This window comes from Lynx canadensis, chromosome D1 (genome assembly GCF_007474595.2).
Source record: "Lynx canadensis isolate LIC74 chromosome D1, mLynCan4.pri.v2, whole genome shotgun sequence".
Lineage (NCBI taxonomy): Eukaryota > Metazoa > Chordata > Mammalia > Carnivora > Felidae > Lynx > Lynx canadensis.
This window is the reverse complement of record NC_044312.2, coordinates 110025986-110050870: the sequence shown is the minus strand read 5'-3', so window position 1 is coordinate 110050870 and position 24885 is coordinate 110025986. Positions and strand designations below refer to the sequence as shown.

The following is a 24885-nucleotide window of genomic DNA, read 5'->3' as shown; positions in this document are numbered from 1 at the left end:
TATGTTTTCCATCCTGCCTGGCAGGAACAAAAACTATTTCCAGCTCTGTGTGCTCCAGGGATTCTCCTCTATCCGGAGCTCTCTCTGTGTATTTTATCTCCTCTTTGGCACTCTTTTCTATAAGTTCTAGCTTCCCTGGACCTCCCTAACTCTGAACTTCGTCTTCTCAACTCAGATCCACCAGAGTCTAGTTGGGTATACCCTCCTGGTGAACTTCTCTAGGTAGTACGGTGGTGCAATACAGGGTTTATTTGTTTCTCCTTTCTCTAGAACCACTGTCCTATACTCTCTGTTGTTTAATATAATTTTTTAAATTGTTCAAGGTAGGAGGTTGGATCCAGTCCCTGTTATTTGTTCATGGCTGGAAGTGGAATTTCTGAAATTCTCTGACAGAATCTCATGGCCTTTGATAGTTTCTTTGCTTTCTGGCTCAACAAGATACCCATGCTCATCTTGTACATTTCTACTTTAGGCCTGGAATCAGCCATTCCTCCTTTTTAGTGAGCAATGACATTTAGAGAACACATTCTGGATACTAGGACTGCTCATTGCTCCTCAGTTTGTTTTTTGTTTTTAGCAGATAGAGCTAAAAAATCTATAATTTCAAAAGTCAGAAAAGTTGGGCATACACACTGATATTTTCAATTCCACTTTAAGATTACTTTCAGGGGCACCTGGGTGGCTCAGTTGGTTAAGCATCTGACTCTTGGTTTTGGCTCAGGTCATGATTTCATGTTTCATGAGTTCAAGCCCTGCGCTGGCCTCTGCACTGACATCATGGAGACTGCTTGGGATTCTCTCTCTCTCTTTGCCTCTCCTCTGCTCGTGCTTTCTCTCAAAATAAATAAATGAACATTTTTTTAAAAAAAGATTACTTTCAAAAATTTTCTTATTTCAAAATAAAAATATTCTATTCCTTTGAATTTATACTCCCACATCTGCTATATTATGCTAAAAATTTTGGTTCTTAACCATTTAACATAATTACTTGTTTTATAACAAGTATGCATGCAAGAATTTCAGTATGGTAATACCAATGTTATTAACAAGAATCAAGACCACTAAATGAATTTCAAGAGCACTTTTCAGTTCATTTCATCCTTAGAGTATATACCAAGAATGTATGTCAAAACACTATGTTCTTAAAGTCAGTTGAATTAATTCTTCTTACTATATGAATTATGACCTTTATATGGGTAGGTTATCTTTTAAAAAAAATTTTTTTTTAATGTTTATTTGTGAGAGAGAGAGACAGACAAACAGAGTGTGAGCAGGGGAGGGGCAGAGAGAGAGGGAGACACAGAATCTGAAGCAGGCTCCAGGCTCTGAGCTGTCAGCACAGAGCCCGACACGGGGCTCGAGCTCACAAACCATGAGATTATGACCTGAGCCGAAGTCAGATGCTTAACAGACTGAGCCACCCAGGCGCCCCGGTTATTTATTTTTTTTTAAGTTTATTTATTTTGAGAAAGAGAGCCCATGCGTGCACATGGGGGAGGGACAGAGAGAGAGAGAGAGAGAGAGAGAGAGAGAGAGAGAATCCCAAGCAGGCTCTGCACTGTCAGTGCAGAGCCCAACGCTGGGCTCGAACTCATGAACTGCAAGATCATGACCTGAGGCAAAACCAAGAGTTGGATGCTTAACCAATGGAGCCACCCAGATGCCCCAACATTAGTTTTTATCTTGAGAAATATTTTTACTGGGTATGGAATTCTAGGTTGGTAGTTTTTAAATTTCCAGACATTAACACTATTATACTACTACCTCATGTTGGTATAAGGAAGTCAGCTGTCAATTTGTTTCTCTTTTGAAGAAAATCCATCTTCCTTAGCTGATTTTTCCCTTGTTTTTGATTTCCTAGAGGTATGCATGTCTTTTTGTTTATCAAACTGTTTTAGTTGCTTAGCCATTGATTCTTCAACGACTGTTTTTGCCCCATTTTCTCCCTTCTCCTTTGGGACATGAATTAAATGTACATTAAATGTTCTGTTTCCTCTCACTGTTAACCTCTCTTCTGTATTTTCTATCCTTTGGTCTTTCTTTGCTTTATTTTACTAGTTTTTGCTATCCTTATCTTTTACTTCACAAATTCACTTATGCTGTGTCTAATCTGTTAAATCTGCCTATTTAACTTCAATGTTGGTTATTGTATTTTTTGGTTCTACAGTTTCTGTTTGGTTGTTTTAAAAATTATGTCACATTTTATAGTTTTCAGTTCCCTGGCAAAATTTTTAAGCTTGGCCTTCAAGTTCATAAATATAATAAGCATAATTCTTTATTTTTAAAATCAGTATCTGATGTTACCAATATCTGAAGTCCCAGTGGGTACTCCTGTTGCTTTTGTTTTTGCTAGCTCTTATTCATGTTGCCTAGTCCACTCTTTTACGTGTGGTTTGTGTGTGTGTGTGTGTGTGTGTGTGTGTGTGTGTGTGTCAGAGAGAGAGAGAGACAGAGATGGAGAGAGAGAGAGAGAAATGTACACATGAGCTGGACATTTTGAGAAAGTATTTGTTAAAATATTTGAAGCACAGATGTGGTGATCTTCCTCTAGAAAATAATCTTTGTTTGCTTCTAAAAGACATCTGGGAGAATTAGATATCTAGAATCATCTTAATCCAATTTTAAAGTTTAAGATTTTCTAGCCTTCCCAGATGACCCAAAAAATATATGCAGTTCATGTGAAGGATGGTTTATTTCAGGTTCATCTTACTCCTTAAAGTGTAACCTTTTAGTTATCTCTGCCCAAAACAAGAGGTGTTTTTAACAGCACCCCCCAGCTCAGTAAGCCCTAAACTCTTTGGCCTTCTTGACCTACATTGATTCAGAAGTGCATCTTAGCCTCTCAGCTGCTTGCTATAATTTGCAAATGACCTCACAGCAAAAGCAGCCCCCAATGTTGAGCTCAGGCTTTCTGTAATTCCTGTCTCTACTGTGATCGCCCAGAAATTCCTCCCTATTTACTAGCTCTTAGAATCTTTTATGTCTTAATATTTCATCCAACATTTGTCTTCAATGGGAGGGTTGGTCTAAATTACCTAGTTTGCCATTTTCAGAAACTGAAATCCTATCAGAGTTTTCTTTATCTTCACTAAAACATCACCTCCCTAGAGTCTTCGCTTACTATAATATTTAAAATAACTTCCCTGTCATTATCTCTTTACCTGCTTTATTTTATCTTTAACTGTACTTATCACTACTGACATCTATTTATTAAAATGTCCTATTAAATGTAAACTTCAAGAGGATAGAAAAATTTGCCTTTTTCCCTCTGGAGAATGGGATGAGGAGGAGGAGAAACTTTTTTATTTTACTTTATACTCTTCTATATGCCCTAGATATTAAGAAAAAGCATGTTTTAAAATCCAAAAGTCCATGCATAGTCTTTATCACCATCCTGCTCCTTCCTCCTCCCTAAAGATATTTTCAGCTGACATTTATCATACCATGACCTTGGCCTTCTTCTGGTCTTATTCTTTATACTCTACTAGAACTTCATTTTACTTGTACAGCTTCAATTATATAACAATAACACCTAACATTTATTGAACACTTTTATGTGTCAGGCAATATGCTGGGAGCTTCATATAGATTATTATATATAATTAATACTAAAACAAACTAACCCCAAAACAACAACAACAACAACAACAACAACAAAACCTTTGCAAGGGAAAACAAATAAATCTATGAAGTGTTATTATCCCCATTTATTTTTAAATTTAATTTAATTTTTTAACATTTATTTATTTTTGAGAGAGAGAGAGAGGCAGAGCATGAGCAGAGGAGGGGCAGAGAGAGAGGGAGACACAGAATCCAAAGCAGGCTCTAGGCTCTGAGCTGTCAGCCCAGAGCCCAATGCAGGGCTCAAACCCACAAACCATGAGATCATGACCTGAGCTGAAGTTGGATGCTTAACTGTCTAGGCCATCCAGGTGCCCCTATTTTTTTTTTTTTTAATTTTAGAGAAAGAGCATGCATGAGCGAGGGAGAAGGGCAGAGGGAGAGAAAGAACCTTAAGCAGGCTCCACACTCCACATGGAGCCCAACGCAGGGCTGGATCCCATGACCTGGAATAATGATCTGAGCTGAAATCAGAAGTTTGCTGCTCAATCAACTGAGCCACCCAGGTGCCCCTATTATCTCCATTTTAAAGCGGAGGAAATAAAGCCTTAGGCTGGTTGAGTAAACTACATGAAGTCACAGCCAATTAGTGGTGAATCTAGTATTTACACTCTTGTTCCATGCTCTAACCACAGCACTATACTTTACTTTCCGATGGAGAAAATGCTAAGGCTCTAAAATTTATCTCTAAATTGGCCACTTCCAAATTCCAGACCAAAATTTCTATATAGCTATACTTGCCATTTTCAAGGGATGTCCTACAGGAACTACAAACTTATGTTTAAAGCTAAGCTAATCTTTACCTTCCAAATCTGCTACTTATGATTTGTATCTTATTGATAGTATCATTATTCTGTCAGCCATCTATTGAAATGGTTTTTTTTGGCAGGGGGAGAAATGGCGCAAGTGAACAAGGGACAAACAGAGAGAGAATCCCAGGGCGGCAAGGGGGGCGGCAGGCGTGAGACAGAGAGAGAAGCAGGGCTCACCCGAAGTGGGGCTCGTGTTTACCCAGGGCTCAAGCTCACCTGACATGGGGCTCGACCTAACGAACCATGAGATCATGACCTGAGCCAAAGTCAGATGCTTAACGACTGAGCCACCCAGGGGCCCTATGGAAATGTTTTTAAACAGCTGAGATTTAAACATATCACACAGCACACAACTTACCCACTTAAAGTGTATAAATGGGTTATAGTATATTCAAAGAGTTGTGCAACCATCACCACCATCAATTTTAGGACATTTTTACCATCCTCCCCCCACCAAATCCCTATCTATCTACTTCCTGTCTCTATAGATTTGCCTATTCTGGATATAGAAATATTAACATCAATTTTGGCCATTCCCTGCCCCTAATCTCTCCCTACCCCCACAATGAATTGCTTGCCTCATTATACTGATTCCTTCAAGTGGTAAGTCTCTCTTTTCCATGCTCATCACATTTTTAATTCAGGCGAGCATTATCTCTTGCCCAGTTCACTTATTCACTTAGTCATTACTGACTTATCTCTCCTACCCATCCTGTACAATGCTGCTTGAGATGCCTAAAACATTCAATGGTTTCCCACTATACAGAGAATGAAGTTCACAATCCTAAGTGTGATACAAAAGAGCCACCATGTCCACCATTTTCCAGCCTCATCTCTCCTGCTTGCACCATTCCATGCTTCAGTCATATTGGATTATATGAAAAGAATGTGGCACATATGTCACATTTTATAGTTTTCAGTATTTTGGGAAAATTTCTCAAGACTGGATTTCACACTGGATTTTTGTTTTTATACAAATTATACTGGCTTCTAGATACAGAGTTTATATGCTAAAGGCTTTTCTAGAATTGGGATATAAAAATTCATTTTTCAAAACAAAGTTGAAAATTTTGATGGAGTTTATCATCAAAAGGATATGGAAACTGAAGAAACTCTATTCAGCTGGTTGGAAAAGACCTTTGGGCAGGGACACAGAGCAGCAGCTGGAGTGAGTATCAGTTCTCCCAACGAGCCCATGCCAGCCACGTCATCGGGGATGAAAAGCATTACTGGATGTCCTAGCACAGGATGGATTCGACTGCAGAGTAATTGAGCTGCACCAAATTTTGATCTACTGTCAAAAAACAGGTAAGATAAATTTAGACTTTTTCTTTCTTAAGAAATTATTTTATTTTTATTTTTTTCCTTTTCTTCTTTTTTTTTTTTTTTAAAGTAGGCTCTATGATGGCATGCTTGGCTGGCTCAGTGGAACATGTGACTCTTGATCCCAGGGTTGTGAGTTTGAGCCCCACACTGGGTGTAGAGTTACTTAAAATAAAATCTTTAAAAATAAATAAAATAGGCTCCACACCCAACATGGGGGGCTTGACCTCAGGACCCCAAGGTTAAGAGTCACATGCTTTACTGGCAGAGCCAGCCAGGTGCCCCTTAAGAAATTATTTTCGGGGCGTTCAAAAGTCTTTGGATATCTCTAGCATATACATAATCATATAATCTACCATATTAGTTTTACTGGAATAAGTAACTTGTGTCTCACTCAGGGAATCACAAGCAATAGAAAGAGCAGACAAACTGGAATTTCAGGAATGATATCATGGCTACTGTTTCTGCTGCCACTATGCAGTTTAAAATTTTTTTTAATGTTTATTTATTTTTGAGGGAGAGAGAGTGAGCGGGTGATGGGGGGAGAGAGGGAGACACAGAATCTGAAGCAGGCTCCAGGCTGTCAGCACAGAACCCGACACAGGGCTTGAACCCACAAACCATATCATGACCTGAGCCAAAGTCAGACGTTTAAGCAACTGAGCCCCCCAGGCATCCCTGCCACTATGCAGTTTTATATTCACTAATGTATATTTCCTCCACTGAAATTAGTCTACAGTTCTGAGCAGAAGTTTCCAAGATCAAAGATTAGCATGGTGAGGGTAGGGGTGAAGGGGTCCCTGAATCACAACAGCCTAAAACTAGCCCTGTGATACTTAGATCTGCTCTCACACATGCTACACCTTCCCCTGAAGGAGTCCGAGGTTACTGTTTGATAGGAGTAATGAGAAATAATTAGGGCATCTTTCTCTCCTAAAAGAATCTAGTGAAATTTGATACTTGCTTACTTTCTAACAGCTTTTCTTTTTTAAATAGGAAGAAATATTAATGAGCATATTTCCTGTCTCTTTAAACTGATGAGGCCATCCAGGAATATATGTCCACAAACACTGGTTCAGAGGCTTAAACTTTTTCAGTAAATTTCTGATAATGAGCTGTCTAACTTTAAGGATTGTATGATAGTAAAGGACTACTAAAGATAGATACAGAGTGGGGACTTTATTTACTGCACATATTAAAGAATTAAAAAATTCTAATCTGAAGTGTACTTTTGGCTAAGAGTAAAAAAACAGACTAAAAAGCCATAAACAGTGTCTTCAAACCTTAAGATCCTATGACTACCAGTGCTGATTCAGGGCATACAAATGGAGTCGAAACTATTGAATAAAGAATAAATTACTTGGACTAAATCATAAATTGTTTTTTTTTCTTGCTATATGCATGTTCACTTTGGATTCTCTTAGGAAGGCAAGGCAGAGGAATAAATTCCATTTATTTGCCATCTTCTCCATGGATTTTTTTTTTGTAGTCTGGAGGTGGAGGTAGAGATGATTTCCAAACCTTTGAAAAATGCCGATGCACAAAAAATAATATATAAAGAATTCCTTTGTGTTCATAGTATCTTTCTAGCCAAGAGTTCAAGGAACCTTCTCAAGTCCTTCCTCTCTTCTCATATGTAAATAAGATTGAAATTTGTTGTTTCATTTATAGAAAAAATAAGACATGGAAAGGAGAAGGGACATGTTCTCAGGTCAATTAGAATACATTCAAGGAGCCAGAAATAATGAGAGTTTTCAATACAAATAGATTAAAAGTTTTACTTCCACTTTTCTTACAGAGAAGCTAATGCCTGGCACTAAGAAATGACAAATGAGGCTATGTTCAATTTCTACCCACACTCATACTCATAACAGGAGAGTAAAACATGGAGAGGGACAACAATGCTTTTATCCTTCACCTCACATAATGTTGATAGTTTATAACAAGAGCAATTCCATTCGACAGGTTCAAAGTGGGTTCGTTCTTTGTCCTGGAAAGCAAAGAAAAGCTAAGCCATAGTTCACAGATTCTAAAACCAATCTTTACCTGATACAAATTTTGGCCCATGACCACCACCACCCACAGAGATTACTGGAATCCAACAGCCAACTAACCAAAGGGAAATGGAAATTTTTAAGATCACCCACTCTGGTGAGAGGGAAAGACACGAAAAGATATAGATGAATCTACTTACTCATTAAAAGTTAATATAGAATAAGAAAATGTGGGAGTCTCAGAAAATTAGTTTCAAGGTAACTTTGGGTCAAGAAGTCAAACTGTGAAGCTACTAGAAATAGGGCAATAATGACTGAGAAAAAACTATAAAACCATGGCATAACTTTAAGCCATTGTTTTAAGGACTTACCCAAAGATTTCCAAGGAAAGGATTCCATTCACCTTTACACTGAAATTAAATCTAATCTGCAAAGTAAATGGGGTATGAGATTTAACATGAACAAGGATGGAGATTAAAAAACTTCCATACTTAATTCCCAAAGGTGTAGATATTCTTTACATCACCTTGTTTTCACTTGCACTTTCCCTAAACAACTAACACAATTAACATTTACCTGTGCTCAAATTCTGCATCTAAATTTATATTGAGTCCTACACTTCAATTCCAAGTGGTCACAGATTATCAGAATATCCTAACTTTTGTTCTCTGCTGTTCTCCCAGTTATATCTTCTCCCCCTTAAAAGAACTATTGATTTTTCTCTCCATTTTTTCCATGGTTTTCATATATAGAACATTCCATGCTTTTTTCTTTGTGTTTTCTTCCCTTCCCCCCATCTGACTTTTATGTCCTCCAATTCACTTCACTGTTCTAATTATTTCCTACTTTTGATTTACATTTTCCTTCCTATGTAATAGGAGACTCTAGAGCTAGACTGCCTGACTTCAAATCCTGGCTCTGCAAGTTATTTAACCTCTATACAACAGTTTCTTCAGCTGTAAAATGGGAATGATGATGATAAAACCTACTTCACAAGGGCTGTTGCATTAGGTGAGTGAATAAGTGTATGGAAAGGACTCAGAAGTAACTGGCATATAATATGCACTGAACCCTGCCAAAGACATAAAAAGTTGACTCTAGCAAGAGAAAAAAGGGAGAAGTTATATACCATACTTAACAGTGTACATCCCTATAAACATATCTAACTACATGTAATAATAAAAATTATAGCTCTCCAAAGTTCGAAGTACTTTGTCAGAATTTCCTGATTTGCTCTTATAGTCACTTTGGAAAAGGAGGAAATAATCAGCAAGGTTTATTATCCAGAAAAATGAAGCACAGAGGAGGCAAAAAAGTATCTAAACTGATACAATAAAATAATATGGAAGTAAAAACAACAACCCAAAGAAAGCTCTATATTCAAGGGCTGTCAACTATATCACATGACCAACACCAACACTGTGTTAGGGGCACAGAAATCAAATCAATTCAATATTAAAGTTGTAATCATTGTCATTAAAAGAAAAGAGGACCAAGCATATCCTTCCACGTCCTACAGAGTAGAGGTCTCTTGAAAACATGTGATTTAAAAGAATCATTACTATGCAAAAGAACAGCTTACCTTAGGGTGTACCATGATGATTCTGCGTAAAAAGTTCTTTATCACCAAACTATCTGTCATCAAAGTTCTGGGCTTTTCATCAACCTGTAACAATCCAACAAAAACTTCTACCACATATACACAAACCCAGGAGCACAAATGAATTAAACTGTGATATTTCTTCCTATAAAGGTAACTCTCACCTGAGAAAGCTTCTCAGACATCCAAGGGGATGGTCTAAGAATTGGATACAAAAGGGAATCTAACAGCCATCATTCCTTGGGTTAAACTATTTCATGGAACTTTAGGAGACATGTGAACAAAGGTCAGAGTAAAACCCACAATCTCAAAACCACTTTTTGTAACAAATTTAAAAGTATCAGACCAGAGCTAAGAAGCATTAACTCTTTCTTAGCTCTGCCATCCTGATGTGAGAGTCAATCTCTATTAAGAATGGAGTGAAATTAACAGACACTTAAAAGGAACCTACTTTTCATCATCAATCCATTTATCTAAACTTTATTTTTTAGGAAAACCTATAAAGCAAAAATCTCACAAGTCAGAAGACCCGTGTTCTAGTACTAGCTCTATAAAAATTACATACGTAACCATGAAAAAAATCACTTAATTGCTTTGGACTTCATTTACTAATCTTCAAAACAGGGATAAAAGTTACCCATTCTCCCTCACAGAACTGTTTTAAGGACCAAATAATAATCTGAAAGTATATATTATACATGGCAACAATAGTAGATATCACTTGTTGAATGCCTACTATATAGCAAGCATCAAGCATTTTGCAGGTGCTGTACCTACATTACCTCATAACAAACCTGGAGGCAGGTACTATCTTCTCTGTAGGTTTTTTTAAATGAGGTTCAGAGAAGTTAAGCAACTTGCCTAAGGTTACTCAGCGGTTCAGTGATAGAGCCAGAATTTGACCTTAAGTCTGTCTAACACTAACTGTCCATGCTCTTTCAAGCATACCCAGATACCTCCCTATAAATACAATAAAATTTACAATTTAATGAGGATTTTCTCTATTCCAGGAATGGAGCAAAAGTACCTTACTTGTATTAACTACCTCATTTACCCCTCACAAAAGCCCTATTACGTACACATAACCCACATTCTGTGGATGAAAAAAATGAGTCTCAAAGAGGTCAAACAACTTTCTTAAGGTTACCTGATCTGGATTCAAAGCTTTAGTATTAACCACTATCCTATAATGGCTCATTGTATTTAATACAGTGTCCCTAAAACTAAAGTTATAAAGAGTCTTCTACAAAATGGAGAAGTTGAGGAAAATGAGAAGAAGAAATAGAGTAAAAAAAGATCAGTAAGTTATCGGTGGCTCAGAGAATACAGAGCCATGTAGTAGGTACATATTAAGAAAAAAATGGTCCCAGATCTCAAAATATCATAACACAATGAGGAAGAAACAGAAAGAATAAATTATTGTAATACTTTTTGTAAGCACACTGAAAATGAGATCAAGAATTGTGCAATGGGTGGGGAAATTAGATTATTACAGAATCATTAGCAAAAATTATCAGAAAAATGGATGGGAATTATTAGAAAATTCTGGATACAGATCTAAGATTACTCATACACAAAAACAGTGGTAATTAAATTAGAACTGCAGCATACACATCACAGTCACATCCTTCATTTAAAAATTTTTATCATAAAATGTTCAAATAGTAGAAAAGCAATGATCTCTTCGAAGCATTTTCTGTAATTAGCACTTCCAAAACAACTTCTTGGAACAATTTCAAACTTCTGTAGCCTTTGTTATTATAGGGTACATCATAGAAAGGGCTAATTATATCTAGCAGTAAAGCAACCAAGTAAGTGTAAATTCCTTCAGCAGCTACCAGAAAGGGGCTACAATTAATAATGATGAGAGGTACCATTTACTGAACACCTGCTACATGCCAAACAGTTTGTACGCAAGTAGGAAATTTCCCCATTTATGAAAATAATGACACTAAATAAGCTGTTTGATTTGTCCAAGGTCACACATGTCTAGTTAAGAACTGGGATTCAAACCTAGATATGACTTGTTTCAAAGTCCACGTTCCACTATGCAATGCTGTCTCTCCAAGAAAGTTCATTTTCGGTGCATATAGCTTCCTGAATCAGATATTATGTTATCTATCATTACTTTTATGAACCCTGATAGGCAACACTTATGCAAACTACTGAATTATCCACTCAAAAATACTCAATGAAGCTTACTATATACTTGGGCCTACAGAGGAAATAAAACAATCTCTGAATTTGAAGAGTTCAGTTAAGTAGAAGGGAAAGACAAATAACTTATATGACAATGTGAAAGTTTTATGATTTAGATATATAAGAGATGCTAAAGAAATGCACAAGAAACACTGGCACCTAATTCAGATTGAGAAGATAAAGTGACCTAATGTCCTATCAGCAGAGGATAGTTAACATAAAGCAAATGCCTCCTTTTAAGATCTACTCATAAATTATTGAGAGAAACAGAGAGAGAGAATATATGTATATGTGTATGTCTACAAAGTCTTTTACAGCCTTTTACAGTTGGGTGTTAGGAACGCAGTACCCCAGCCTAACATATCTATAGAAGCAGTGAATTTACTTCAGTGTGTTAGGAAAAAACAGATGCTGCAAGCCCTGGGCAGCAGAAACCACTACTGAATCATATGTTCAGCCTTCACCTTTAAATACAAATCTAATTATATCACAGAATATCAGAGCTGTTTTATATTTTCAAACTGAACTTATGTAGTCATGGGCCCTATATGACTGTCTAGAAGAAAGTCAGTCAGTGCCTCTGTCTCTTCCTGTCTCTAGTTAGAGAAATAGAGATAGATAAATATAAGTATGAAGATGTTTATATGTATATATGTTCATCTCTACCAATTTTATCATTTTTAATATTACGGCAAAAATAAATATAAAAATGGATAAAGCTTTCAAGAAGATCTTGTAAAATCAAATTGTTTTTGGAAGTACATGTTATCCAGCCTAATGGACTCCAAGATGCAAGACACAAGACTGACTCTGAGCTTATGCATCTCTCCTAAATGAAGCTCTCTTCGTATTTCCTGGGATTAGCTTTCCTCACATGCCCAAAGCAGTGGATCATTTATTATAGCTTTTTCACAGATGTCTCCATTCACTAGCCTCTGCTCTGAACCTTGCTATCTAACCCTTCTCCCCATTTGAGGTATATATAATTAGCTTGTTCACAATCTCCCCTTCTCACTTCCTTCATTCAAGTATCTTTTAAATAGCTGCATAGTACCAGAGACAAGAGATGTAATAGAACCAATGCTTTCAGGGAATCCTTGTTCCTCTGAGGTCATACTACTCTTCCCCACTCTTCATGGATCACCAGCTGACTGCAGGCACTGAGATCAGTTTCCCTCAGCACTTTAAGACATACCATCACATGGGTTGACTTCCACATCCAAGTAGATGGCCTGTCTAAGCAACAATTTAGACATAATTTCCTGACCTCTTCAACTCCCAACGACCTTGACCTCCATGCATTTCCAGCCACCTATTTCCATGGCCATAATTTGGAATGGTACCATTCCAAAAACCTGAAACTGAAATGCCTCACTCTTATGTGAAAAGGTGCACACTAGGATGTTAACAGTGGCTACCTTGATTATGTCAAATTATCTGTGTTCTAGATGCTCTCTCTGATTTTCCTGAGGGAAACACTGCTTTTGCAATAAGGAAAAAAAAATAAGACAAACTTTATCAATCTGAAGACAGATCCCTATTCTTTCAAGTCTCTGAACTCCTTATATCAGATAATCTGTTTTCAGTCTCATCAAGAGATGAGAACTGGGCACTTCCCATTGGGTTAGATATCCTTCCTATATATATATCCTACCTCTATCATAATACATTTACAGTGTATTATAATTATTTGTTTGCTTATCTTTTCCTTTAGATTTCAGGTTCCTTGGAATCAAGTAACATGTCTTGGGTCACTGTACCTTCAACATCTAGCAAAGTGAGGCTGGCTTGAACAAACACAGGTTTCTCAATGAGTGAATAAATATTCAAACAGACCTGATTAATATGAGTACAAGACTTTGGTTCAAATTCTAATCCTGTCGCTTAACTTTCATATGACCCTTGAAAGTCAATCTAATTCTCTGAATCTCAGTTTTCTTGTATCTGTAAATTGGGTGATAATCTCTGTTCTTCACAGAGTTGTTGGGAGGCTTAAATAATATACATAAATGTTACGTGTAAGAATTATCATTGTTTGTTTAGACTGGCTAAAACACATGATCTCCTTTACTAGAACTGATTTCCTTGGTTCACTGAAATCAGCTTTTTTATTGCTACTTAATGTTAATAGTTTCAGAGCTGACTAACCATTAATTGCTCCAGATTGTTTACTCATCATTCTCCTAAAGAAGATAAGGCACGGCCAGGGATATCTATTGTCGCAATACTGCACCCCTTTCCTTTGAGAAGGAGCATATAATTGTCCAAACGTGAAGAAAGGCCTCCCAAGTGCTTCTTGGGAGAATGTTTAAAGTACTCTAATTCTTTATGTCTCCACAAATTCAAAGGAAAGAAAGAATAGGGAATCACAGAATTGTTAAAGGGAATGGAAAACTCAACTGTCACTCATAAATCTGGGCTACAAATAAATCAATAAAGATCTTTAAGTCAACCTAATAAAATGTATGCCAATAGGATCTACACTGGGAATCCATTTTTCTTTTGTCTTTCAGGAGATCCAAACTCAAATAATGGCTTAATTTCAGTGGTTCTCAAGTTTACCTGCACATTAGGAATCACCTGGGAATTTTTTTCATCTGGGATTTCAAAAATATTTTAAAGCCCAGGCCACACCAGTATGGACTAAATTGTATTCCCTAAAATTCATATGTTGAAGCCCTAGCTCCCCATGTGACTGTATTTGGAGACAGAGCTTTGAGGACATAAATAAAGTTAAATGAGGTCATAAACGTGGAGCCCTAATCTGACAGGAAGATGTCCTTATAAGAAGTGGTTGACTAATTAGAGAGCTCTCCCACCACATATACACAGAGGAACCATGTGAGGAAACAGTGACAAGGCACCTTATTCTTAAACTTCTAGACTCCAAAAGTATGAGGAAATAATGTTCTGTTGTTTAACCACCCAATCCATAGTATTTCTTTATGGCAACCTGAGCAAACTAATCCAACACCCTAGGCCAATTAAATCACAACCTCTTGGAGTGGGACACAAATACCAGTCATTTAGAAGCTACGGGGGCGGGGGGGGGGGGTTGAAATCTGCACAGAGAAGTTTGGGAGCCAATGCCTTATTTCATTTCAACTTGGAACTGTGATGGACCTAGGCTTTTCTTTCCTATTATTATATTTGTAGAAAAATGAGAATCAAGATATCAGTAATTTATAGAACCACAACAAAACCTGCCTCAAAAATCATCTGGAAGGGTGTTACCCCTGATATGTCCTGAGAAGAGCTGGCTTCTTCTGAAGTCCAGTTCAGCTTTGCAGAGAATCCGGGCAGTATAGATTGTATTTCTGTGTGAGAAGAAATGGAGACAAAAAATAAATAAATAAAAAGGCAGTTTGGATAAGTACCAGAGTTTCTGGAATTGTTTATTAAACTGATGAGCCAAGAAGGCATTTCCCTGATGAAAAGATTATCTGCAAAATTTGAAGTATGACTGGAAATGGCTATGCATCAGCAAATTGCTTGAACATTTAGAATTACTTTATGGGGTTAAGACATTTAATCTCATGTTTTCAATTTTTCACATTTGCTAAATCAATTTGTATTTTCAGTTAATTTCCACAAGGTCATGTCCAAAGCTAGAAATCTTCAGAACTGACAGCTCTAGCTTATATTCTTCTGTTTTCAATAAATTAATTATTTGATAAACACAAATCCAGTAAGTGAGCTAATTTAGAATTAAAAGCAGAAAAATTCAAGAATGGCCCTCTCAGGCATTTACCTAATGCAGTACTTTCTTTATTTAATAAGGTAGTCTTTACAAAGTAAAACAAACTCTTCCTAATTTTGTTCACAAATTAACCACTTGGTATGTTTACATATGTTAACTTAGAACTATCTTTCCACAAAGCACCAGGTGGTCCTGCATCATCAACAAAGAGAACCTCAAAATTTGCATCATTGTCCTTCCTTTCTGTATCTTGGCACTCATATTATAAAGGAAAAAAAACCAAATCTCCCATTTTATAAAATGCCATCCCTTATTTCTCCTCTACATTACTAGTAAAATGGAGAACTAAAAACAAAGATTTTGTAAATGAGGTTGACAGTGTTGATATTATACAAGAATCCAACTTTAAAAACAATAATAAAATGCATCATAAAATAAAAGCACAACTCTCTCCTACAGCACTCATACTACATATCTAATAAATCTGTAACCTCAGAAAGTATGGACATTACCAAGATCAAGTACTAGCTATCAATCTTAATGGGTAGTATTTTTCTTGCCATTATTTGTTTTTCAAATATAATTCAATTGTAAAGCTTGGGATAATATGGCAGCAAGGTTGTGCTACACTGAGGTTTAGTGAACTTGGCATTGAACCAAAATGCCTTGCATCAATCTTTAGTTTTACCACTGACCAACTTTCTGACCTAAAGTGACCCCTTTTTACTGTGATTAAATTACCTTTTGTGAAATAAGAGAAAATTTGTTCCTGAGTCCTACCTTGTCTTTGAAGTACTGATACAGTGCAGAATGGGTAAAACATGTAGATACATAAGAAAAAGTATTGTCAATAACTGAATTCTCCAGAAATCTAATTAACAATTTAAAAGAAAATGTGTAGTTATTTGAGGAAAATCAGTTTCAATTGCCTCACTTCACACACACACACACACACACACACACACACACACCCCCAGATGGACTGACTAGAGTTAAATGTGAAAGGCAGAACAATAAAACTAAATAAAAGCCTTTTATTTCTTTTTTAATGTTTATTTATTTACTTTGAAAGAGAGAGTGTATGCAGGAGAGTGGCAGAGAGAGAGGGAGACAGAGAATCCCAAGCAGGCTCCACACCGTCAGTGCAGAGCTGGACGTGGGCATCGAACTCACAAACTGTGAGTTCGTAACCTGAGCTGAAATCAAGAGTTGGATGCTTAACCGCCTGAGCCACTTAGGCACCCCAAAGCCTTCTATTTCAAGATAAGTTGAGCATATGTTGAAACTGCACCTTCCCGGGGCGCCTGGGTGGCTCAGTCGGTTAAGTGTCCGACTTCGGCTCAGGTCATGATCTCGCGGTTCGTGAGTTCAAGCCCCGCGTCGGGCTCTGTGCTGACAGCTCGGAGCCTGGAGCCTGTTTCAGATTCTGTGTCTCCCTCTCTCTCCCTCTGACCCTCCCCTGTTCATGCTCTATCTCTGTCTCAAAAATAAATAAACGTTAAAAAACAATTAAAAAAAGAAAAAGAAACCGCACCTTCCCATTCAAACACATAAAATGATAAAAAAAAAATTTTAAGTTTTTATTTAAATTCCAGTTAACATAACAGTGTAATACTAGTTTCAGGTGAACAATATAGTGATTCAACACTGTCATACATCAACTGTTGTTCATCACAAGTGCCTGCCTTAATACCCATCACCTATTAAAGCAAGTATTTTAATTTCTTTTTAATTTTTACTTATTTTTGAGAGAGAGAGAGAGAGAGAGGGAGAGAGAACAAGAACGAGTGGGGGAGGCATGGAGAGAGAGGGAGACACAGAATCCTAAGCAGGCTCCAGGCTTTGAGCTGTCAGCACAGAGCCCGACCCAGGTTTGAACCCACAAACTGTGAGCGCACGACCTGAGTCAAAGTCAGACACTCAACCGACTGAGCTGGTCTGGTGCCCCAAAACAAGTATTTTTAAATCTTAATAAACACATAGTCTAGAAAATACATAGTCATGGTGAGAAAAAGAGAAAAATCTTTACAGACCAGAAATGGAGAGAGAGATTCCCCTTATCTTCAGAAAGGAAAAAAGAAAATCCACAATGGTAGGTGAGGACCAAAGATGTGCACCATCTTTGGGGCCTGGACTAGGGAAAAATACATAGGGCTAATATGGCAATAGCCATAGATGTAAGAGCAAGATCCACACAGGCCATACACAGGAGATCTAAACAAGGACCCAAAACACAAACTACCAGAGAGTTGATTAAAGCCAAGTGATGCTAGTAGCAGGATCACTGACACAAGCCTTAGAGCTACGTCATGTAAGTGGAGATAAGACTCAGAACTATGTAGTCTATTAAGATGCAAGAGCTTTGTATCTTACCACGCAAGCAAAATTTAATCTAAGATACATATCCTGCAAGATTAGGGCTCAGCAACAGAGAGCTTCCTATTGGAACCCTGTCAATGCAGAATGTGTTCAAAACAAATGGATGATGGACAATTAGCTCTTATCTAAAAGTTACCAACCAACAAAGACCAATAACATGAAAAATATGACACATATCAACTAATAAAACTTATACATGAGGAAACAGAATTAAAAAACAATCTGAAAGGAAAGAAGACTATCAACAAAACAAAAAGGCAATCTACTGAATGAAAGAAAATATTTACAAATGATATATATAAGGGGTTGATATCCAAAATAAATAAAGAACAACTCAACACCAACCTCCCCAACAAATAATCCAATTAAAAATGGTAAGATCTGAACATTTTTCCAAAGACGACATACAGATGGCGAACAGATGCATGAAAAGATGCTCAACATCACTCATCATCAGGGAAATGCAAATCAAAACCACAATGAGATATCATCTTGTGCCTGTCAGAACTGCTAAAATGAAAAACACAAAAAATAACAAGTATTGGTAGGAATGTGGATCCAAAAGGAACTCTCATGCACTGTTTGTGGGAAAGTAAATTGGTATAGTGACTATGGAAGACAGTATGGAGGGTCCTCAAAAAATTAAAAATAGAACTACCATATGATCCAATAATTCCACTACTGGGTATTTACATAAAGAAAAGGAGAAAACTAATTCAAAAAGATATATGCACCCCTATATTTACTGCAGCATTATTTACAATAGTCAAGATATAGAAGCAACCCAAATATCCATTGATAGATGAGTGAATGAAGATGTGCTATGCACGCGTGTGTGTATATACATATGTATACATGTATATATACATAAGTATATATACATCTACATCATATATAGATAGCTATTGATATATACATACACACATACATACAATGGAGTATTACACAGCCGTAAAAATCACCCTATGAATTCATTCATAAGTGAAAACAAAAACAAATGAATAAATAAAGAGAAAGCAGAATCAGACCTATAAATACAGACAGCAAACTTATGGTGGTTGCTAGAGGAGAGGGGAATGGGGAGTAACAGATATAGGCATGTGGTTATGGAATGAACAGGTCATGAGAATAAAAGCTACAGCATAGGAAATATAGTCAATGATGTCATAATAGTGTATGACGATAGATGGTAGCTACACTTGTATTGAGCATAGCACAACCTGTAGAGATGATGAATCACTATGCTGTATATCTGAAACTTATGTAGTACTATGTGTCAACTACACTCAAATAAAAAAAGAAATTTCAAAAAAGAACACATTGCCATAGATCAAACAGAAAGAGGGGAAAACTCTATTAGAAATCTTGGAAATTAAAGATACAGTGTTTGAAATGAACATGTTAGGGAAGGCAGATTAGCGACTGTAAAAAAGCACATTTAAAAGAAAAGGTAGTACCTGAATCTTTTACAGCAGCATTATTCTTAGTAGGCAAAAGTGGAAACAACCCAAATGTCCATCAATAATAAACAGATTAACAAAATATGCAATATTGTTCATCCATAAAAATAACTGAAGTACTGGTCCATACTACAATATGGATGAATTTTTTAAAAATTTTTAATGTTTATTAATGAGAGAGCAAGAGAGCATGAGAGCCAGGGAGGGACAGAGAGAGAGAGAGGGGGGACAGAGGATCTGAAGGGGGTTCCATGCTGATAGTACAGAGCCCTATGTGGGGCCCAAACTCACAAACCACGAGATCATGACCTGAGCCAAAGTCAGAGGCTAAACCAACTGAGCCACCCAGGTGCCCCACAACATGGATGAATTTTGAAAACATTATGCTAGGGCACCCGGGTGGCTTGGTGGGTTGAGCATCTGACTTGATTTCAGCTCAGGTCATGATCCCAGGGTCATGAGATTAAGCCCCGTGTCAGGCTCCATGCTGAGCATAGAGCCTGCTTAAGATTCTCTGTCTCCCTCTGCCCTTCCCCACTCACGTTTTCTCTCTCTCTAAAATAAAAACAATTTTTTTTAAACATTAGGCTTAGTGAAAGAAACCAGACACAAAAGACTACATATTGTATTATTTCATTTATATGAAATCTCCAAGATAGACAAATCTATAAAGACATTAAGGATAAACTTTTAAAAGACATAAACACTAAACAAATTTTTAATGGTTTTTTTAAGTTTATTTATTTTGAGAGAAAAAGTGTCCACGCATGTGGGGGAGGGACAGACAGAGGGAAAGAGAGAATCTCAAGCAGGCTCCACACCATCAGCATGGAGCCTGACGTGGGGCTCAATCTCATGAACTGTGAGATCATGACCTGAGCTGAAACCAAAATCTGGGCGCTTAACCAACTGAACCACCCAGTCACCCCACTAAAAAAATTTTTAAATAAAAAAATAGATCCATAATAAATAATGACGGAGAATTATCATAAAACAAAGACAGATGTAAGTACTGTTTGAATAAATTTACCAAATGCCAAGCAGGATAAATTTCTTAAAAAAAAAAAAAAGGCACAAAAAAAGCCACAGAGCTGAACATATCAAAGTGAAACCCAGAATAACAAGGATAAAGAGAAAACTCTAAAAACTACAAAAGAGAATGAAATTATCCTGAAGAAACATGAGTTAGACTTCTCATCAGCAATATTAGATATCAGAAGATAAGTACTATCATCAAAGATCACAAAAAATTAACTTGGAATCTGGACTTTTAAGAGAACTAAACTACCATTAAAGAATGAAAAACTTTAGGGATGCTTGGATGGCTCAGTCAGTTAAGTGTCCCACCTTCAGCTCAGGGGTCACGATCTCACGGTTTGTGAGTTCAAGCCCCACATCAGGCTCTTTGCTGTGAGCACAGAGCCCACTTCGGATCTTATGTCCCCTTCTCTCTCTGCCCCTCCCCCACTAGTTTTCTTTCTCTCTCTCTCTCTCTCTCTCTCTCTCTCTCTCTCTCTCTCTCTCAAAATAAACTTTAAGAAACAAAAATGAAAAACTTTAACTTATTTATTATTTATTTATGTTTTTATTTTTGAGAGAGTGAGTCAGAGTGCCAGTGGGGGAGAGGCAGAGGGAGAGGGAGACACAGAATCTGAAGCAGGCTCCAGGATCTGAACTGTCAGCACAGAGCCCGATGTGGGTCTCAAACCCATGAACCATGAGACCAGGACCTGAGCCGAAGTCTAATGCTTAACCAACTGAGCAACCCAGGCGCCCCTAGAATGAAAAACTTTAAATGTTTACATTCCACATTCACTTGATGAAAGAACTAAATAAACCAAATCAGCATAACCATTTAAAAATGAGTTTAAATTTGCATCTTTTTGCTGAGATAGTGTGGAGATAAGGAAGAAAGAATTATATCATCAACAATATCAAGCTATCTCTTCATATAGCTCTTCAACTGTTAAAGTAGCAAAATTTCAGTCATGTGGCAATGTGAACATACATCAAAACCATATACTGGGACTTCTTCCAGCAATGATGAAATAACAGGTACTAATAAATCAGCCCTCGCACCAAAAACTACTATAAAACTGGGTAAAACATATGAGTCAATTGTTTTCAGGCACTGGACAACAAATAGCACAAGACTGATCCTTGAGAGAAGGCAAACTCCTGAGGTAAACCCTATGACTGCCCTGGATGTCTGCCTGGGGAAATTTTCCTGTCCACTGAGCAGGGACCTGGAGCCCAAGCAGAGTATAGTGTACCCAATATGCTGAGAAGGTACAGAACAGTTCAGAGTTGCAAAAGTACCTAGAATCTGCAAGGCAGGGCACAGGAGGGGAGGGAGCTATGCAGAAGTGGGTACTGAAAGTCTGTGTGGGAGCTCCCCATGAGTCCTTGGTCAAAAGCTGGGCTATGCATGCACAGGTGAGACTATATTAAATTTCCCAGACAGCAGCTGCAATGGAGTTGAGAATGAAACAAGACACAAGTGGTCAAGCAGTGCTGGAAAATGTTGGGCTTCGGACCCAACCAGAATGGAGAGACCTTGATAAAACTGATGGTGTCCATAAAACTGATGGTGTCCATAAAACTGATGGTGTCCAGCTAAGACACCAAAAAGGTAAGGCTTTCTTAGCAAAACAAAAACAAAAACAAAAACAAAAAAAAAGAGAGAGAGAGAGGGGAAAAAAATAGACAACAATAATAACCCACTTTCTAGATGAAAATTCATTCTTGACCTAACCTAAGAAAATGCCTAAAACCAAGACTCAACAAGATCCACAGAGGAGATAGTTTGGAGATTGAGTGGTATCAAGTTAAAGGAGTTTGGAAAATGACTTGAGTTTCTACATATGAACCCTATAAAAGGTATAAAAACAAGCCAACACTAGGTTAGATTAGCCTGCTAGAACAAAAATCAACACTCTTCAGAGTTAAAACAGAATATAAAATAGAAACACATTATCCAATATAAAATAAGGATTTAATAGATACACAAAGAAAAAAAAATGTAACTCACAAGGAAAAAAAAAGCAATAAAAAAGCCCAAGCCTGTCATAGATGTTATATTTAGGAAAGACTTTCAGACACATATTATTTATTTAAAAAAATTTTTTTTAAGCTTATTCATTTTTGAGAGAGAGAGACAGAGTGTGAGCAGGGGAGGGGCAGAGACAGAAAGGGAGACACACACTCCAAAGCAGGCTCCAGGCTCTGAGCTTTCAGCACAGAGCGCGATGCAGGGCTCAAACTCACGAACCACGAGATCATGACCTGAGCCAAAGTTGGATGCTTAACCGGCTGAGCCACCCAGGTGCCCCAGGTACATACTATTTATTATATGTTCAAAGACAAAGGTGGCTTAAATGTGTCAAATGATATGAAATATCAGCAGAGAAAGGTACACTGTAAAAAAAAAATCAAATGGAAATTCTATCACTGAAAAGTTCATTGACCGAAATGAATTTGCTGGACAAGTTTAATACATTAGATATAACAGAAGAGTCAGTGAAATTATTGAAGACAAAGAACAAAAATGATCCAGTCTGGGGCACCTGGATGGCTCAGTCATTTGAGCATCCAACTCTTGATTTTGGCTCAGCCATGATCCCAGGGTCATGGCACTGAACCCCACATTGGCTCCATGCTGAGTGTGGAGCCTGTTTAAGATTCTCTGTCTCTCTCCCTCTGCCCCTCCCTGCCACTCACACTCTCTAAAAATAAAAAATAATATATATATATATTATATATATATATAATATATAATATATATATATATGTATCTCCATGTCCATATATATAATATATATATATATATATATATATATATATATATGTATCTCCATGTCCAATCTGGACAGTAAAGAGATTGAAGAAAAATGAACAGAATCTTAGAGACCTATAGAACAATATCAACCAGTCACAAATATGTATAATGGGAGTTCCAGAAGGAAAAGAAAGTGGAATGGACAGGAAAAATATTAAATGGACAGGAGAAAAAATATGAAAATATGAAAAGTAATGTTTTTTAATTTGATGAAAAATATTAAGATGTGAAAAGCTCAGCAAACCCCAAGCAAGATAAGTGCAAAGAATATAATACCTAAGTACATAATGGTCAAAGTTATCTTTTTAATAAAGAAGATAGAAAATCTTGAAACAAGCTGGGGGAAAAAGCACATACTACCTACAGAGGACCTATAATATAAATTACAGCTGACTTCTTCTGAGAAACAATAGAGGCCAGAAGACAATGGAATGACTTCACTTCAAAGCACTATCAAGCTAGAATTTCAAGTCCACTGAAATATATTTATTTTAAAATGAGGGTAAGACAAAGACATTTTTTGGTAAACAGAAGATTGAGTAATTCATTGGCAGAAGACCTGTACTACAAGAAATGCTAAAGGATATTCTTTAGACTGAAGATGAAAACCCAGATACACAGGAAGAAATGAAGAGCACCAGAAGTAAATGAGTAAATACAAAAAGCATTTTTTCTTCTCATATTTTTCTTAACATACAACTAACAGTTTAAAGAAAAAATAATAACATTGTAAGGCAGGAATTATAACATCTGAAAATACTCAAAATAGTGCAAAAAATAGTACTGAACTATAACCCCCCAAGTAAAATAAATAACCAAAAGTTCATCCTGATTAAATAACTGGATTAATAAATAAAAGATTTAGAAGGGACAACACTTCATTATAGATAAATTCCAATAAATAAATGTAGAAGAAATGAGGACATATGATATCACAGTAATACTACAGTAATAATTGCTACAGGCCAGACCTACCAATGAATATTAAGTTAGTAGATGAACATTTAAGGAAAAACAGTATATTTGCAAATTCTCACAGTATTTCCCCCAAATATTTAAAAATTACACAAAGTAACTCTACTTAGAAAAATCTGACAGGTAACACCTTAACCAAATGATCAAGGTTAATATTGCCACTAAAGAGACATCAACATCATCAATTCCCTCATAACTCACACTGAAATGGGCACATCACCTGTTTGGTATTCTTCCCAACAATGCATAACCTCAATCTAATACAAGAAAACATCACGCAAGTTCAAATTGAAGGACATTCTACAAAATACCTGACAAGTACTTTTCAAAAGTGTCAAGGTCATAAAAGAAAAAGGAAGTTGGAGAAACTGCCACAGATTGAAAGAGATTAATAAGACCTAACAACTAAATGCAAAGTGAGGTCCTGTAATGGATCCAGGAACCAAAAAAGGACATTAGTAGAAAAGTTGGTAAAATCTTAATGAAGTCTATAGTTTAGTTAATACTGTTTTACTAGTGTTAATTTGTTAGTTTTGATTATTGTACTATAAGGGGTTTAAAATATCAATCATAGGGACGCCTGGGTGGCTCAGTAGGTTGAGCGTCTGACTTCAGCTCAGGTCATGATCTCACAGTATGTGAGTTTGAGCCCCACGTCAGGCCCTGTGCTGACAGCCCTGAGCCTCGAGCCTGCTTCAGATTCTGTGTCTCCCTCTCTCTCTACCCCTCCGCCGCTCATGCTCTGTCTCTCTCTCTCGCTTTGTCAAAAATAAATAAACATTAAAAATATATATTACACGGAAAACTGGATGAAAGATGTACAAGAATTCTTTGTGCTGTTTTTGCAACTCTTCTGTAAGTCTAAAATTATTTGCAAATTAAAAATATAAATATTCTGCAAAAGAATGAAACTGGACCGCTATCTTACACAATACACAAAAATTAACTCAAAATGGATTAAAGACCAGGGGCCCCTGGGTGGCT

At 36.9% G+C, this 24885-nt stretch overlaps 1 protein-coding gene across 1 annotated transcript in view; it reads right to left on the bottom strand.

Moving 5' to 3' along the window:
* Window positions 1-24885, bottom strand: part of CD1H11orf80 (chromosome D1 C11orf80 homolog) — a 95569-nt gene that overhangs the window by 29380 nt on the left and 41304 nt on the right. Inside the window, exons 4-8 of the mRNA XM_030332495.1 lie at window positions 14757-14866; window positions 9333-9416; window positions 8122-8177; window positions 7675-7746; window positions 5532-5727 (exon numbers count right to left, since the gene is read on the bottom strand). Coding sequence (XP_030188355.1) covers window positions 5532-5727; window positions 7675-7746; window positions 8122-8177; window positions 9333-9416; window positions 14757-14866 — 518 coding nt within the window. The remainder of the gene's footprint in view (window positions 1-5531; window positions 5728-7674; window positions 7747-8121; window positions 8178-9332; window positions 9417-14756; window positions 14867-24885) is intronic.